The sequence below is a fragment of the Salvelinus fontinalis genome, chromosome 12 (genome assembly GCF_029448725.1).
Source record: "Salvelinus fontinalis isolate EN_2023a chromosome 12, ASM2944872v1, whole genome shotgun sequence".
Classification (NCBI taxonomy): Eukaryota; Metazoa; Chordata; class Actinopteri; order Salmoniformes; family Salmonidae; genus Salvelinus; species Salvelinus fontinalis.
Window position 1 is genome coordinate 50681853 of NC_074676.1, and position 19401 is coordinate 50701253.

General features: G+C 44.8%; 1 protein-coding gene across 8 annotated transcripts in view; it reads left to right on the top strand.

The window, feature by feature from the left end:
• The window catches only part of LOC129867585 (nuclear factor 1 A-type-like), a 336739-nt gene that overhangs the window by 290924 nt on the left and 26414 nt on the right, over nt 1-19401 (top strand). For 4 of the 8 annotated variants that reach the window (XM_055941091.1, XM_055941084.1, XM_055941087.1 and 1 more), the window contains exons 8-9: nt 3550-3687; nt 15845-16023. In XM_055941091.1, coding sequence (XP_055797066.1) covers nt 3550-3687; nt 15845-16023 — 317 coding nt within the window. The remainder of the gene's footprint in view (nt 1-3549; nt 3688-15844; nt 16024-19401) is intronic. The other 4 variants (XM_055941088.1, XM_055941089.1, XM_055941090.1 and 1 more) reach the window with 2 other exon arrangements.

Sequence of the window (19401 nt, forward strand, 5' to 3'; positions counted from 1 at the left end):
AGTCCCTTAACACAGAAACAGGGACCTGGACACCTCAGTCCCTTAACACAGAAACAGGGACCTGGACACCTCAATTCTGCTGCTTCCAAGATGAGCTACAAAATGTGAACATCCACCTCTCCTTTGTGCACGCTTTTTTCGGAATGTCGGAATGCACGTTTAAGTCAAATCAAATCAAATTGTATTTGTCACATACGCCTAGTACAACAGGTGTAGTAGACCTTACCATGAAATGCTTACTTACAAGCCCTTAACCAACAACGCAGTTTTAAGAAAACAAGAGTTAAGAAAAATATTTACTACATAAACTAAAGTAAAAAATAGAAGAGCAACAATAAAATAACAATAACGATGCTTTATACAGGGGGTACCAGTACAGAGTCAATGTGGAGGCTTTATACAGGGGGTACCAGTACAGAGTCAATGTGGAGGCTTTATACAGGGGGTACCAGTACAGAGTCAATGTGGAGGCTATATACATGGGGTACCAGTACAGAGTCAATGTGGAGGCTATATACAGGGGGTACCAGTACAGAGTCAATGTGGAGGCTTTATACAGGGGTACCAGTACAGAGTCAATGTGCGGGTTAGGCTTCAAAAAGAAGAAGGAAAGAAGCAGAGGAGAGACATTATTAGGAAAGCTTTATTCTAAGACAAATATTTTAGCAGCTAAAGCCATTGTGTTTTTTAGCTGCATTCGTTTTATCTCGTCTGACGTGCCAGGTATGCAGAGTTTCCACAATTGAGACCATTCCATTGGTAAATCTGGCAAGGCAAAACGGAAGCATCCAATGTGATTGGGGCATGGTCAGATAGAGCTTTGATTGGCGGTAGTGCAAAACCAATTACAGTGGAGACTGAGTATGGACCATCCAAATAATGTTCTCATGCATGCTTTCTCTACTGACTGATCTCTTAGCATTCACCACAAGGGTTACAGTCAATCTGAACCCATTGCTCATATTAACCCAGTAAAGCCCCAGTACACACTGGACTAGGACTGTGTGATGATGCTGTGTACTTTGCCACAAGAATCTAACCTATATGTACTATACCCGAGTGGCGCAGTGGTCTAAGGCACTGCATCTCAGTGCTAGAGGCATCACTACAGACCCTTGTTCGATTCCAGGCTGTATCACAACTCGCCGTGATTGGGAGTCCCATAGGGCAGTGCACAATTGGCCCAGCGTCGTCCAGGTTAGGGTTGGGTCGTGTTAGGCCGTCATTGTAAATAAGAATTTGTTCTTAACTGACTTTTTATTTATTTTTTATTTATCCCTCACCCCTACTTTCTATCACTCTCTCCCCCTTTCTACCACTCTCTCCCTCTTTCTACCACTCTCTCCCCCTATCCCTCAACCCCCTCTTTCTACCACTCTCTCCCCCTATCCCTCACCCCCTCTTTCTACCACTCTCTCCCCCTATCCCTTACCCCCCCTTTTTTCCACTCTTTCCCCCTTTCTACCATTCTCTCCCTCTTTCTACCCCTCTCTCCCCCTTTATACCACTCTCTCCCCCTATCCCTTACCCCCCCTTTTTTCTACTCTTTCCCCCTTTCTACCATTCTCTCCCTCTTTCTACCACTCTCTCCCCCTATCCCTTATTCCCCCTTTTTTCCACTTTTTCCCTCTTTCTACCATTCTCTTCCCCTTTATACCACTCTCTCCCCCTATCCCTCACCCCCTCTTTCTACCCCTCTCTCCCCCTTTCTACCACTCTCTCCCCCTATCCCTCAACCCCCCCTTCTTCCACTCTTTCCCCCTTTCTACAATTCTTTCCCTCTTTCTACCACTCTCTTCCCCTATCCCTCAACCCCCTCTTTCTACCACTCTCTCCCCCTATCCCTTCCCCCCCCTTTTTCCACTCTCCCCTTTTCTACCATTCTCTCCCTCTTTCTACCCCTCTCTCCCCCTTTATACCACTCTCTCCCCCTATCCCTTACCCCCCCCTTTTTCCACTCTTTCCCCCTTTCTACCATTCTCTCCCTCTTTCTACCCCTCTCTCCCCTTTATACCACTCTCTCCCCCTATCCCTTACCCCCCCTTTTTTCCACTCTTTCCCCCTTTCTACCATTCTCTCTCTCTTTCTACCACTCTCTCCCCCTATCCCTTACCCCTCCTTTTTTCCACTCTTTCCCCCTATCCCTCACCCCCTCTTTCTACCACTCTCTCCCCCTATCCCTCACCCCCTCTTTCTACCACTCTCTCCCCCTATCCCTCACCCCCTCTTTCTACCACTCTCTCCCCCTATCTCTCACCCCCCCTTTCTACCACTCTCTCCCCCTATCCCTCACCCCCCCTTTATACCACTCTCTCCCCCTATCTCTCACCCCCCCTTTCTACCACTCTCTCCCCCTATCTCTCACCCCCCCTTTCTACCACTCTCTCCCCCTATCCCTCACCCCCTCTTTCTACCACTCTCTCTCCCCTATCCCTCACCCCCTCTTTCTACCACTCTCTCCCCCTATCCCTCACCCCCTCTTTCTACCACTCTCTCCCCTATCCCTCACCCCCTCTTTCTACCACTCTCTCCCCCTATCCCTCACCCCCTCTTTCTACCACTCTCTCCCCCTATCTCTCACCCCCCCTTTCTACCACTCTCTCCCCCTATCCCTCACCCCCCCTTTATACCACTCTCTCCCCCTATCCCTCACCCCCCCTTTATACCACTCTCTCCCCCTATCCCTCACCCCCTCTTTCTACCACTCTCTCCCCCTATCCCTCACCCCCCCTTTCTACCACTCTCTCCCCTATCCCTCACCCCCTCTTTCTACCACTCTCTTCCCCTTTCTACCACTCTCTTCCCCTATCGCTCACCCCCTCTTTCTACCACTCTCTCCCCCTATCCCTCACCCCCTCTTTCTACCACTCTCTCCCCCTATCTCTCACCCCCTCTTTCTACCACTCTCTCCCCCTTTCTACCACTCTCTCCCCCTATCCCTCACCCACTCTTTCTACCACATCCTTCTCTTAACCCTAGTCACCCGACGGATAAGGCATGTGTGTATTCGTTAAAGTGCTTGATTTTTTCCCCCGCCCATTATTGGGTATGGAAATTATATAATTCGCAACTAACCTCAACTCAAGTTTTTTTTTTTATAAAACATTTCAAATGAAATCTGCGGTAATTTGATTAATCTCCCTATAAATAATGTAACTTAAATAGGGAAAGATTTACTTAAAAAAGGGGAATTGCACAGTAGTAAAGTAGTAGTAAAGTAGTAAAGTCGTCCTCAGCTTTGTATGATCATTAAATCCAAACCATTGTCAGGTGGACTGCTATTGAAGGCCCTGAAAACAACAAATGTAATCATTTTTCTGGGTAATATCTTTACATTTTCAAATTCGCATGTCCGCCTCGAGCAGTACAGTAGTTTATGCCACAATCTGTTGGGCCCTGACCACTTCCCCTGTCCTCCCCTTAGCCTGCCCTCCAACCCCTCTTGCACTCACTCCCCACGCCCCCCTCTCTGCCATCCCTCACCTGTGAGCCCAGAGAGCCTCCATGACATTGCCTTATTAAATTGCACTTATCAATCATTCTTACCAGGGATGCCACCGTCCACCACATTAAAGAAGTCAGAGAAGTGTGGTTTCAGCAGCCCTGTCGTGCCTTCGCAGACCACTTCCTACTCCCCCCGAACGGCATTCACACATCATCATCAGCCTGTTATTCCAGGACCTAGAGGTAAAGTCCTCCCTGTACCCCCCAGTCCCCCCATTCACACATCATCATCAGCCTGTTATTCCAGGACCTAGAGGTAAAGTTCTCCCTGTACCCCCCAGTCCCCCCATTCACACATCATCATCAGTCTGTTATTACAGGACCTAGAGGTAAAGTCCTCCCTGTACCCCCCAGTCCCCCCATTCACACATCATCATCAGTCTGTTATTACAGGACCTAGAGGTAAAGTCCTCCCTGTAACCCCCAGTCCCCCCATTCACACATCATCATCAGCCTGTTATTCCAGGACCTAGAGGTAAAGTCCTCCCTGTACCCCCCAGTCCCCCCATTCACACATCATCATCAGTCTGTTATTACAGGACCTAGAGGTAAAGTCCTCCCTGTACCCCCCAGTCCCCCCATTCACACATCATCATCATCAGCCTGTTATTCCAGGACCTAGAGGTAAAGTCCTCCCTGTACCCCCCAGTCCCCTCATTCACACATCATCATCATCAGCCTGTTATTCCAGGACCTAGAGGTAAAGTCCTCCCTGTACCCCCCAGTCCCCCCATTCACACATCATCATCATCAGCCTGTTATTCCAGGACCTAGAGGTAAAGTCCTCCCTGTACCCCCCAGTCCCCCCATTCACACATCATCATCAGTCTGTTATTACAGGACCTAGAGGTAAAGTCCTCCCTGCACCCCCAGTCCCCTCATTCACACATCATCATCAGTCTGTTATTACAGGACCTAGAGGTAAAGTCCTCCCTGTAACCCCCAGTCCCCTCATTCACACATCATCATCAGCCTGTTATTACACCTAGAGGTGAGGTCTCCCCCAACTCTCCCTTATACTCACCAGTCCTTTCCCACCCCGACCTTGTCCTCCCTGCCTCCCCCTCTCCACCCCAACCATGTCCTCCCTGCCTCCCCCTCCACCATTAAGTGGTATAACTGTCAGATTAAGTTGTCATTTAGTGGTATAACTGTCAGATGAAGTCATGTCATTAAATGGTATAACTGTCAGATTAAGTCATGTCATTATGGGGTTTAACTGTCAGATTAAATCGTGGTATAACTATCAGATTAAGTTGTGTCATTAAGTGGTATAACTGTCAGATTAAATTGTTTCATTATGTGGTATAACTGTCAGATTAAGTCGTGTCATTATGTGGTATAACTGTCAGGTTAAGTCGTGTCATTATGTGGTATAACTGTCAGATTAAATTGTGTCATTATGTGGTATAACTATCAGAGTAAATCGTGTCATTAAGTGGTTTAACTGTCAGATTAAGTCGTGTCATTATGTGGTATAACTATCAGATTAAATCGTGTCATTATGTGGTATAACTATCATATCAGATTAAATAATGTCATTATGTGGTATAACTATCATATTAAGTCGTGTCATTAAATGGTATAACTGTCAGATGAAATTGTGGTGTAACATTGTGGTATAACTATCAGATTATGTGGTGTCATTATGTGGTATAACTGTCAGATTAAATCGTGGTATAACATTGTGGTATAACTATTAGATTAAATCGTGTCATTAAGTGGTATAACTATCAGATTAAGTCGTGTCATTATGTGGTATAACTATTAGATTAAATCGTGGTATAACTATCAGATTAAGTTGTGTCATTATGTGGTATAACTGTCAGATTAAGTCATGTCATTATGGGGTTTAACTGTCAGATTAAATTGTGGCATTATGTGGTATAACTATCAGATTAAGTTGTGTCATTAAATGGTATAACTGTCAGATTAAGTCGTGTCATTAAATGGTATAACTGTCAGATTAAATCGTGGTATAACATTATGTGGTATAACTATCAGATTAAGTCATGTCATTATGTGGTAAAACTCAAATTAAATCGTGTCATTATGTGGTATAACTGTCAGATTAAATCGTGGCATTATGTTGTATAACTATCAGATTAAGTCGTGTCATTAAGTGGTATAACTGTCAGATTAAATCGTGGTATAACATTATGTGGTATAACTATCAGATTAAGTCGTGTCATTATGTGGTAAAACTATCAAATTAAATCGTGTCATTATGTGGTATACCTGTCAGATTAAATCGTGTCATTATGTGGTATAACTTTCAGATTAAGTCGTGTCATTAAATGGTATAACTATCAGATTAAGTCGTGTCATTATGTGGTATAACTGTCAGATTAAGTCATGTCATTATGTGGTATAACTGTCAGATTAAATCGTGGTATAACATTATGTGGTGTAACTGTCAGATTAAATTGTGTCATTATGTGGTATAACTGTCAGATTAAGTTGTGTCATTATGTAGTATAACTGTCAGATTAAGTCGTGTCATTATGTGGTATAACTGTCAGAATAAGTCATGTCATTATGTGGTATAACTATCAGATTAAATTGTCATTAAATGGTGTCAGATTAAATCGTGGTTTAACATTATGTGGTATAACTGTCAGATTAAATTGTGTCATTATGTGGTATAACTGTCAGATTAAGTTGTGTCATTATGTGGTATAACTATCAGATTAAATTGTGTCATTATGTGGTATAACTATCAGATTAAGTCGTGTCATTATGTGGTAAAACTATCAAATTAAATCGTGTCATTATGGGGTTTAACTGTCAGATTAAATTGTGGCATTATGTGGTATAACTATCAGATTAAGTTGTGTCATTAAATGGTATAACTATCAGATTAAGTTGTGGCATTAAGTGGTATAACTGTCAGGTTAAATTGTGTCATTAAGTGGTATACCTGTCAGATTAAGTCATGGTATAACTATCAGATTAAGTTGTGTCATTAAGTGGTATAATTGTCAGATTAAGTCATGTCATTATGGGGTTTAACTGTCAGATTAAGTCATGGTATAACTATCAGATTAAGTTGTCATTAAGTGGTATAATTGTCAGATTAAGTCATGTCATTATGGGGTTTAACTGTCAGATTAAGTCATGGTATAACTATCAGATTAAGTTGTGTCATTAAGTGGTATACCTGTCAGATGAAGCCATGGTATAACTGTCAGGTTAAATCGTGTCATTAAGTGGTATAACTGTCCGATTAAGTCGTGTCATTATATGGTATAACTATCAGATTAAATCGTGTCATTAAGTGGTATAACTATCAGATTAAATCGTGTCATTAAGTGGTATAACTATCAGATTAAGTCGTGTCATTATGTGGTGTAACTGTCAGATTAAATTGTGTCATTAAGTGGTATAACTATCAGATTAAGTTGTGTCAGTATGTGGTATAACTGTCAGGTTAAGTCGTGTCATTAAGTGGTATAACTGTCAGGTTAAGTCGTGTCATTAAGTGGTATAACTGTCAGATTAAGTCGTGTCATTATGTGGTATAACTGTCAGGTTAAATTGTGTCATTAAGTGGTATACCTGTCAGATTAAGTCATGGTATAACTATCAGATTAAGTTGTGGTATAATTGTCAGATTAAGTCATGTCATTATGGGGTTTAACTGTCAGATTAAGTCATGGTATAACTATCAGATTAAGTCGTGTCATTATGTGGTATAACTGTCAGGTTAAGTCGTGTCATTATGTGGTATAACTATCAGATTTGGGATGTTGTGTTCTACACTAACATAAAAGGCTAAAATGATGGTGTTCATTAATCTTCATCAGTCGAGACGGTTGTCATATCTATTTGGTTGACTTTAACCGCCCTGTGGTACCAATTTCATCTGTAATTGATTTATCATACTCAGAGATTCTTCTTCACGCACCACTTTCCCTCCTGAAATGTTAGCCGAACCCGTTGAGCCGAGAGACGTAGGTGGAGCCGCAGGGCACCACAATTTGGCAAACAAAGACTCGCGAGCCGCACGGTTCGTTAGCTCGACTTCTCGTCTTCAAAAGAGCTATTAAAACACTCCTCAGCCTTCTCCTCCCACGGATTTATGCAGGCATGCATGCACGCGCACTCACACTCACACAGCTACCTGTTGATATCTCTCCCCACAAACCGCCCGTCATAATAAGGGAGGCTTTTTCTTTTATTTTTAAATTAATCCACCTTTGTATAAAATATATTTTTTAAGGAAAAGTTGGCAGTGAAATAGAACTACAAGGTGGGGGAAGAAAAAGCTAGCGAACCAACGCGATTTTCAAAGTGGAACTAATCCAGAGAGCTTTTCTGTTGGGCATGCAGCCCCTCATGCATGCCCAAACCACAATGGAGCCCACTGCTCCCTCTCTCTCTCATCTCTCCCTCCCTCCCTTTCTCCATCTCCCGCCAGCTGTCTGAAGTCAGCCTCCAGTCTCCCCTCTCGTCCCCTCCCACGTCACCACATTTGCATATTTGACCCAGATTAGCTACAGGCCCACCCACTGGGCGATGTGTGGGGAGGACCTGCCATCACTTCCAGACTCAGTTTCATCTGTCCTCCATAGCGATGTGCTAAAGTCACCGCTAACAGGCCTCCCTTAGAGCCCCACTGAAAGGCCCTTAGAGTCCCTGCTGGGGAGAATGTCCCCAACCTCCTCCATCTCTCCTTCCACCCAACCCCCAAACTGCAGCTTGCCCCCCCCCCCCCCCCACCTTCGCATGCTAAAAGCCTTTTTGGACTTGTTAGTTGACAAGCTGAAACATGGGTGTAAAACTTTGTTTACTCGCAATTCCTCCCCTGGAAAATATTCACCACAGTGTAAATGCGGAACGTGACACGTGAGCAAGGCCATTTAAGTAATTGGAAATTGTTCTGCAACACTTTAGTTTTGGTCACCCCTTTTTTTTTTTTTTTCAGTCCTAATTGACTCTGACCATTTGCATAATTGACATTGGCGGACCCTACTTGGATCGGTTGGCACGGTGGGACAGGAGCTGATCAGTAGCCAGAAAGGAAGTCTATACGCCATATACTGGATGGGATAAGTGATGGTGATCTAGTGACTAGGGGTATGTCCAAAATGGCATCCTATTCTCTATACTCTATATAGTGCATCCCATGGTCCCGGGTCGAAAGTAGTGCACTTCGTAGGGAATAGGGTGCCATCTTGACTCAGTCTAAGTGACATGTGAATGATACTGCTGCTGGAGAGCTTGTTGATACCAGAGGGGTGGTGTGGAAACACAAATGATTGATTATGATCGGAATGGAGGACGCAGGACCCCCCTTGTGTGTGTGTGGGGGGGGGGGGGGGTCTGCATGTGTCAGGGAGGGTTTCATTATTACACTTGTCAGGCGCTGCCTGCAGAGAGACTTGTCAAAATGTTCCTGTCTCGATTCGCCAGCCACCCTGTACTCTTTACTGTACACTAGATAAATGTAGCTCAACCAGTCCAGGCCACATCTCTAGCAAGGGCTCCCTAAGACAGAATATGTACTGTAGCAACCCATAACACTATGCTACGTTAACACAGCCTGATACTTCACATACCTGAACATGACTTATGGTTGAAAGAAGTGAGTGAAAGTTTACCAGGGTTGAGGAATGGTTTTACTGTTCTTCAACAAGACATTGTACAAGTGGCAACAACAAGCTGAATTGCGAGCGCAACTTACATTTTACAATTGGCAATACTAACTTAAATGTGTTGTTAATTAGGCCTGTGGTGATAAAATGGTCTCTTTACACTGCTGCTTTACTGTAACCAGTACTGACTCAGTGCTCTATTACCATTAGCTAGAGAACAGTTGAACCAGTGAACTGGAGAGAAAGAAGAGAGGGCGAGAGAGAGAGAGGGTGACACACAGAGAGAGAGGGTGACACACAGAGAGAAAGGGTGACACACAGAGAGAGAGGGTGACACACAGAGAGAGAGGGTGACACACAGAGAGAGAGGGTGACACACAGAGAGAGAGGGTGACACACAGAGAGAGAGGGTGACACACAGAGAGAGAGGGTGACACACAGAGAGAGAGGGTGACAGAGAGAGAGAGGGTGACAGAGAGAGAGAGGGTGACAGAGAGAGAGAGGGTGACAGAGAGAGAGAGGGTGACAGAGAGAGAGAGAGTGACAGAGAGAGAGAGAGAGTGACAGAGAGAGAGAGAGAGTGACAGAGAGAGAGAGAGAGTGACAGAGAGAGAGAGAGGGTGACAGAGAGATAGAGGGTGACACACAGAGAGATAGAGGGTGACACACAGAGAGATAGAGGGTGACACACAGAGAGATAGAGGGTGACACACAGAGAGATAGAGGGTGACACACAGAGAGATAGAGGGTGACACACAGAGAGATAGAGGGTGACACACAGAGAGATAGAGGGTGACACACAGAGAGATAGAGGGTGACACACAGAGAGATAGAGGGTGACACACAGAGAGATAGAGGGTGACACACAGAGAGAGAGAGGGTGACACACAGAGAGAGAGAGAGAGGGTGACACACAGAGAGAGAGAGAGAGGGTGACACACAGAGAGAGAGAGAGAGGGTGACACACAGAGAGACAGGGTGAGAGAGGGTGACACACAGAGAGAGAGGGTGAGAGAGGGTGACAGAGAGAGAGGGTGAGAGAGGGTGACAGAGAGAGAGGGTGACAGAGAGAGAGGGTGAGAGAGAGAGAGAGAGGGGGGGGTGAGAGGGAGAGAGGGAGAGAGGATGAGAGAGAAAAGTTGAGGGACAGTGTCTGACAAACCAATCAACCTGCACATGTACTCTACTGTATGCTTATTGTTATTGTTGAATGTATGGTTATTTTGACCCTTGGTTATTGTTGTTACTGTTGTCACGTTGACCATTTTGATTCTCATTTTTATATTGTAAATAAGCTTTGGCAATATGTACATTGTTACGTCATGCCAATAAAGCAAATGTAATTGAAATTAATTGAAATTGAATTGAGAGGGTGACAGAGAGAGAGAGGGTGACAGAGAGAGAGAGGGTGACAGAGAGAGAGAGGGAGTGAGAGAGGGTGACAGAGATAGCGAGAGAGAGAGAGAGAGGGTGGGAGAGAGAGAGGGTGGGAGAGAGAGAGAGAGAGAGAGAGAGGGTGGGAAAGAGAGAGAGATAGAGAGAGAGGGTGATAGAGAGAGAGAGAGAGAGGGTGACAGAGCGGGAGGAGGAGTGACTGGGAAAAGGGTGTGTCTGTCTCTGTGAGGTCAGTGTGGTTCTCTGTCCTGCCTGCAGCCACTGCAGCATTGCCTCAGCAAACACAGTAATTATTCAGTAGAGGAGTCTGGACACTCCACTCCTCCACCGGTGTGTGCGTGTGCGTGCGTGCGTGTCCAAAAGTCCATTCCAGCCCGCCAAACAATAGGCAGGGATATGAAAAGACGGGGCACTTCAAAAAGGAGGGGTCTCTCCCTGTCTCAGGCTGGAAAGCAATTGAGGAAGGGCACAGGGAGGCTGCATCCTAAATGGCACACTATCCTAAATAGTTTCCAGTCAGACTCTGTTGAGGCTTTGTGTAGTGCATTATATAGGAAACTGGTTGCCATTTGGGACATACGCAGAGAGAGAGCCGTGGTTCATTCTATTATTACTGTAAATACAATGGCCATATAGCGGCATGGCGATAGAGGATCGTGCCCTAGTTTCCAGTCAGCCTCTATTGATAGAGCCATAAATCACAGCAAAGTTAAGTGAATTACTGCAGCAGGGAGCTGTGGCTTTGATAATGTTTATGTGGTATCAGCTCACCATCTCTTTCCCTCTCTTTCCCTTACCATCGCTCTCTCTCTCTCTCTCTCTGCTTCTCTCTCATTCTGAGCTCACCATCTCTCTCTCTCCCTCTCTGCTTCTCTCTCATTCTGAGCTCACCATCTCTCTCTCTCTCTCTGCTTCCCTCTCATTCTGAGCTCACCATCTCTCTCTCTCTCTCTGCTTCCCTCTCATTCTGAGCTCACCATCGCTCTCTCTCTCTCTCTCTGCTTCTCTCTCATTCTGAGCTCACCATCTCTCTCTCTCTCTCTCTCTCTGCTTCCCTCTCATTCTGAGCTCACCAAATTCAAATTCAAATTCAAGCTGCTTTATTGGCATGAAAAACATTGTGTCAATATTGCCAAAGCAACAATGTATACAATATACATTGTAATACAATTAAAACAATGACAAACAATAATATAGAATGGCAGTAAATAATAATACAAAATTAAATATAAAAATAGTAACAATAAAATGGTAACAGTCAATAGTCGAATGTAATGTATGGTGTAATGCACCACTACCATCATTAAACTGCTATCATTACCATTACCACCCATACCATTACTATTTGGAATGATAAACAACAATAACAATAACAGTAATAACACTAACAGTCCTAATAAGTAAGTTACTGCTTACTATGCAGATGTTATTATTCAGTGTCCCTCAGGCTATGGCAGGTAAATACATATTTGGCTGCAAGAGAAGCCATTGCTCCTTCGCCCATGAGTATTTTTAGTTTTTCCTCTGGGTTTAATAAGTAAAAATTTGGAATAAATGTAGTCATTTCTGTGAATAATGAATCTCTTGGTGAGGAATATTTATCACAGTAAAGGAGAAAGTGCATCTCTGTTTCTACGTCCCCTGTCAGGCAGTGACCACATACACGCTCCTCTTTGGGTAGCCATGTCTTTTTATGTCTGCCGGTTTCTATTGCCAATCGGTGGTCACTCAGCCTGTACTTGGTAAGGATCTGTCTCTGCTTCGAATCTCTGACAGAGTAGAGATATTCAGCCAATTCATATTCTCTGTTTAGGGTCAGATAGCAATTTAGTCGGCTTTGGGATTTTGTTTCGTTTTTCCAATGTTGTAAATATGAGTCCTTTGATTGGTTCATAATTTTGTTTATTGGAATTCTTTCTTTTGAAGCAGTGCTGGTGTCAGCTTGGTTGGTTAGGTCCAACACCAGCTGACTGAGAGGGCTCGTTTCTGGGCTCAGCTCTTGGGTTTGAAGTGCTTTAAATTGCAGACTCGAATTTGGACTTGAATTTAGATGTAGCCAAAATTTTAATGATCTTTTCTGTATTTTCATTATTACTGGAAAGCGGCCCAATTCTGCCCTACATGCATTAGTTGGTGTATTTCTCTGGACTTGTAGTATTTTCCGACAGAATTCTGCATGTAAGGTTTCAATTGGATGTTTGTCCCACATTTTAAAGTCCAGTTTATTGAGTGGCCCCCAAACCTCACTTCCGTAAAGAGCTATTGGTAGGATTACACTGTCAAATATTTTGGTCCAAATTCTAATTGGGATGTTGATTTTGAATAATTTCATTTTTATTGCATTCAATGCTCTGCGGGCTTTTTCTTTGAGTGCATTCACTGCCCTATTAAAGTTTCCCGATGCAGATATGGTCAGACCAAGGTAGGTGTAATTTTTTGTGTGTTCAATGATGGTGTTGTTCAGGGTGAATTTATATTTGTGTTTCTGACATCTGTTTTGTTTTTGGAAAATCATGATTTTAGTTTTTGGGAAATTTACTGCCAGGGCCCAATTATGGCAATATTGCTCTAGAATATTAATGTTCTGTTGAAGACCTTCTTTGGTTGGTGATAGAAGTACCAAGTCATCAGCATATAGCAGGTATTTCACCTCTGTGTCAAATAGTGTGAGTCCTGGGGCTGGAGAATTGTCCAACATGTCTGCTAATTCATTGATATAAATGTTGAAAAGATTTGGACTCAAACTACAGCCTTCACCATCTCTCTCTCTCTCGCTCTCTCTCTGCTTCTCTCTCATTCTGAGCTCACCATCTCTCTCTCTCTCTCTCTCTGCTTCCCTCTCATTCTGAGCTCACCATCTCTCTATCTCTCTCTGCTTCCCTCTCATTCTGAGTTCACCATCTCTCTCTCTCTCTCTCTGCTTCTCTCTCATTCTGAGCTCACCATCTCTCTCTCTCTCTCTGCTTTTCTCTCATTCTGAGCTCACCATCTCTCTCTCTCTCGCTGCCTCTCTCTCATTCTGAGCTCACCATCTCTCTCTCTCTCTCTGCTTCTCTCTCATTCTGAGCTCACCATCTCTCTATCTCTCTCTTCTTCCCTCTCATTCTGAGCTCACCATCTCCCTCTCTCTCTGCTTCCCTCTCATTCTGAGCTCACCATCTTTCTCTCTCTCATTCTGAGCTCACCATCGCTCTCTCTCTCTCTCTGCTTCTCTCTCATTCTGAGCCCACCATCTCTCTCTCTCTCTCTGCTTCCCTCTCATTCTGAGCTCACCATCTCTCTCTCTCTCTCTGCTTCTCTCTCATTCTTAGCTCACCATCTCTCTCTCTCTCTCTGCTTCCCTCTCATTCTGAGCTCACCATCTCTCTCTCTCTCTCTCTGCTTCTCTCTCATTCTGAGCTCACCATCTCTCTCTCTCACTGCCTCTCTCTCATTCTGAGCTCACCATCTCTCTCTCTCTCTCTGCTTCTCTCTCATTCTGAGCTCACCATCTCTCTATCTCTCTCTGCTTCCCTCTCATTCTGAGCTCACCATCTCTCTCTCTCTCTCTCTCTCTCTCTGCTTCTCTCTGCTTCTCTCTCATTCTGAGCTCACCATCTCTCTCTCTCTCTCTCTCTGCTTTTCTCTCATTCTGAGCTCACCATCTCTCTCTCTCTCTGCTTCTCTCTCATTCTGAGCTCACCATCTCTCTCTCTCTGCTTCTCTCTCATTCTGAGCTCACCATCTCTCCCTCTCTGCTTCTCTCATTCTGAGCTCACCATCTCTCCCCCCTCCTTCCCCCTTTCTCTCTCCCTCCCTCCCCCCTCTCTCTCTTTCTCTCTCTCTCCCCCCTCTCTCTTTCTCTCTCTCTCCCTCCCTCTCTCTCTCTCCCTATTTCCCCATCTCTCGCCCCCTCTATCTCTCTCCCTCCCTCCCCCCTTTCTCTCTCTCTCCCTATTTCCCTATCTCTCTCCCTCCCTCCCCCCTTTCTCTCTCCCGCTCCCTCTCTCCCCATCTTTCTCTCTCCCTCCCCCTCCCCCTCTCTCCCTCCCCCTCTGTCTTTCTCTCTCCCTCTCTCCCCCTCTATCTTTCTCTCTCCCTCCCCCTCTTTCTCTCTCCCTCTCTCTTGCTCTGTTGCTGATATTGGAAATGAACAGAGAGAGTAATACATCACAGGCTTAAAGATCCCCTGTCTCTCCCTCCCTCCCTCCCCCTCTCTTTCTTTCTCTCTCTCCCCCTCTCTGCCTCTCCCTCCCCCCTCTCTTTCTTTCTCTCTCTCTTTCTCCCTCCCCCCTCTCCCCCCCTCTCTCTCCCCCCTATCTCTCTCCCTCCTCCTCTCTCTCCCTCTTTCCCCTCTTTCTCCCCTTCTATCTCCCTCCCTCCCTACCACCTCTCTATCTTTCTCTCTCTCTCCCCCCCTCTCTCCCTTTCTCGCTCATTCTTTTTCTCCCCCTCCTCCCTGTCGCACGTCCCAGCCAGGCATTATACTAATAACCAATAAACTAATGTTACCTCTATTAAGAACAGCCTAATTAGATTGTGCCGGTTACAATGAAATAGTTGATCAGCCTCGCTCCATTAAGTCTGTTACCCTGGGATACCATGTGGTGCAGGAGGACAGGGGAGAGCTGCAGTGCTGTGCTGCAGACATGCTCAGGTTGGTTCATTCAACCCACACACACACGTGTTCAGAGAAGTGCGCACACACAAGTACTTGCGTTGACACACACACACACACTCATGCATGGTATCACGCACACAGATTTGAATCTTTCAGGGTTTAAATAGTTAGTTGTATCATTGGTGACTACAGCCAAAACAAACAGACCCTAAATGCCTACATTTGTCCCCAGCACCTCTCAACTCACTGGTCTCAAGACTTCTGTTGTGACGGTCCAGACGTCAGGTGCTAATGTCACTAATGTACAGTAAATGTATATCTCATTGTGACAAATGCCACGTTTGGAGGTGTCAAGTCAAGGGCTAATATTTTTCCCTTGAGTGTGTGTAGGAAAGTGGACTCGTGTAACTTTGGTTGTCACGGAGGGTCCCTCCCCATTCTGATTGACAGTGAGGTGCATTATTGTCCTGGGTTATCTTGTCAGCTGCACTGTGGGCCACCTGCCCTCTGTCACCACCATGTCACCAAGGCCTGTCATACTGTCTGTCACCGTGTGTGTGTGTTTCAATGTTTGTTTGTTTGTTTAAGAATTTGTGTGTGTGTGTTGGGGGGGGGTTCCATCTATTTGCATGTAGCCCCACCATGTGTGATACTCCGTATCACCTCCTCTCTCTCTCCTTCAAATTCAACATGCTTTATTGACATAATAAACTGTCTCTATCCACCCCTCCCTCTCTCCCGTCCACAGCGAGTCCCCACGCCACGCCGTCGAGCCTCCACTTCCCCACATCGCCCATCATCCAGCAGCCCAGCTCCTACTTCTCCCACCCGGCCATCCGTTACCACCCCCAGGAGAGCCTCAAGGAGTTTGTCCAACTTGTCTGCCCCGACTCTGGCCAGCAAGGAGGACAGGTGGGCTTCCTTAATGTAAGAACAAGGAGTCTTTTACAAGACATAAACCTTTTACATACCCCTTTTACAGTACATACCCCTTTTACAGTACATACCCCTTTTACATTACATAACACTTTTACAGTACATAACACTTTTACAGTACATACCACCTTTACAGTAAATACCCCTTTTACAGTACATACCTCTTTTACAGTACATACCTCAAACATACATTCATTTTACAGTACCAACCCATTTTCCTACTCGTTCGATGCCTCTTAGCCCCCTTTTGATTCTTCTGTTTAGATTCTTCAGTAGTTTTATTTCTCCCTCTATAGAACTCTATGTTCCTATTGGTCTTTGGTCCATTCACACACCCTCTATATAACTCTATGTTCCTATTAGTCTTTGGTCCATGCACACACCCTCTATAGAACTCTATGTTCCTATTGGTCTTTGTCCCATGCACACACCCTCTATAGAACTCTATGTTCCTATTGGTCATTGGTCCATGAACACACACTCTATAGAACTCTATGTTCCTATTGGTCTTTGGTCCATGAACACACCCTCTATAGAACTCTATGTTCCTATTGGTCTTTGGTCCATGAACACACACTCTATAGAACTCTATGTTCCTATTGGTCTTTGGTCCATGCAGCCACACATATAGTAATACACATTAATGGGGGATTTTTTTCTCTGTTATAAGTATGCAGAAATACCATGGGGGAAATACTGTACATATGAAGTTATGAGAAGTGGTTGAAGAGAAAGCACTGCAGTGGAGGTGTGTGTGTGTGTGTGTGTGTGTGTGTGTGTGTGTGTGTGTGTGTGTGTGTGTGTGTGTGTACGTGTGTACGTGTGTGTGTGTGTGTGTGTGTGTACGTGTGTGTGTGTGTGTGTACGTGTGTACGTGTGTGTGTGTGTGTGTGTGTACGTGTGTGTGTGTGTGTGTACATGTGTACGTGTGTGTGTGTGTGTGTACATGTGTACGTGTGTGTGTGTGTACGTGTGTACGTGTGTACGTGTGCCTGCATGGGTTTGACTGTGTCTGCAGTTAGATAGTTTATATATTTGTGTCTAGGTACTGAATCTATACGCAGGCCAGTTTCCCCATCCACACTTTTTCATTTGCCCATTTAATCTGAATCCATCTCTCTGTGTACAATACCCCCCTCCCCCACATACACACACACAATGAGACACACACTCTCTCTCTCTCTCTCTCTCTCTTTCTCTCTCTCCTCTCTCTCTATCCTCTCTCTCTCACACACACACTGAGACACACACTCTCTCTCTCTCTTCTCCCCCCCTCTCTCTCTCTCTCTCTCCTCTCTCTCCTCTCTCTCTCACACACACACCTTCCACAAAAGTGGAGACAAATTTGAGACAAATAACTACTGTGGCATATGCGTCAACAGCAACCTTTTGAAAATCCTCTGCATTATCATTAAAAGCAGACTCATACATTTCCTCAATGAAAACAATGTACTGAGCAAAGGTCAAATGAGCTTTTTATCAAATAACGTATTCACCCTGCACACCCTAATTGGCAAACAAACCAAAGCAAAGGCAAAGTATGCTTATGCTTTGTTGATTTCAAAAAAGCTTTTGACTCAATTTGCCATGAGGGTCTGCTATACAAACTGATGGAAAGGGGTGTTGGGGGAAAACATACAACATTATAAAGTCCATGTACACAAACAACAAGTGTGCGGTTAAAATTGGCATAAAACACACACATTGCTTTCCACAGGGCCGTGGGGTGAGACAGGGATGCAGCTTAAGCCCCACCCTCTTCAACATATATATCAACGAATTGGCGCGGGCACTAGAACAGTCTGCAGCACCTGGCCTCACCCTACTAGAATCTGAAGTCAAATGTCTACTGTTTGCTGATGATCTGGTGCTTCTGTCCCCAACCAAGGAGGGTCTACAGCAGCACCTAGATCTTCTGCACAGATTCTGTCAGACCTGGGCCCTGGTCAGACCTGGGCCCTGGTCAGACCTGGGGCCTGGTCAGACCTGGGCCCTGGTCAGACCTGGGCCCTGGTCAGACCTGGGGCCTGGTCAGACCTGGGGCCTGGTCAGACCTGGGGCCTGGTCAGACCTGGGGCCTGGTCAGACCTGGGGCCTGGTCAGACCTGGGCCCTGACAGACCTGGGCCCTGACAGACCTGGGCCCTGACAGTAAACCTCAGTAAGACAATAATGGTGTTCCAAATAAAGGTCCAGTTGTCAGGACAACAAATACAAATTCCATCTGGACACCGTTGCCCTAGAACACACAAAAAAACTATACGTACCTTGGCCTAAACATCAGGTCTGAGAGACAAGGCAAGAACGCCTTCTATGCCGTCAAAAGGAACATAAAATTCGACATACCATTAGGATCTGGCAAAAAATACTTGAATCTGTTATAGAACCCATTGCCCTTTATGGTTGTAAGGTCCGCTCACCAACTAAGAATTCACAAAATGGGACAAACACCAAATTCAGACTCTGCATGCAGAATTCTTCAAAAATATCCTCAGTGTAAAACACAAAAATGTAGAGCAGAATTAGACCGAATCCCTCTAGTTATTAAAATCCAGAAAAGAGACAATTCTACAACCACCTAAAAGGAAGCGATTCCCAAGCCTTCCATAACAAAGCCATCACCCACAGAGAGATGAACCTGGAGAAGAGTCCCCTAAGCAAGCTGGTCCTGGGGCTCTTTTCACAAACACAAACAGACCACACAGAGCCCAGGACACCAACACAATTAGACCCAAGCAAATCATGAGAAAACCAAAAGATAATTACTTGACACATTGGAAAGAATTAACAAAAAAACAGAGCAAACTAGAATGCTATTTGGCCCTAAACAGAGAGTACGCAGTGGCAGAATACCTGACCACTATGACTGACCCAATTTAAGGAAAGCTTTGACTATGTACAGACTCAGTGAGCATAGCCTTGCTATTGAGAAAGGCCACCGTAGGCAGACATGGCTCTCAAGAGAAGACAGGCAATGTGCACACTGACCACAAAATGAGGTGGAAACTGAGCTGCACTTCCTAACCTCCTGCCAAAAGAATGACCATATTTGAGACACATATTTCCCTCAGATTACACAGACCCCAAAATAATTTGAAAACAAACCCGATTTTGATAAACTCCCATATCTGCTGGGTCAAATTCCACAGTGTGACATCATAGCAGCAAATTTGTGACCTGTTGCCACAAGAAAAGGGCAACCAGTGAAGAACAAACACCAGTGTAAATACCACACATATTTATGTTTATTTATTTTCCCTTTTGTACTTTAACTATATGCATATCGTTACAACACTGTATATATACACATAGTATGACATTTGAAATGTCTTTATTCTTTTGGAACTTTTGTGGGTGTAATGTTTACTGT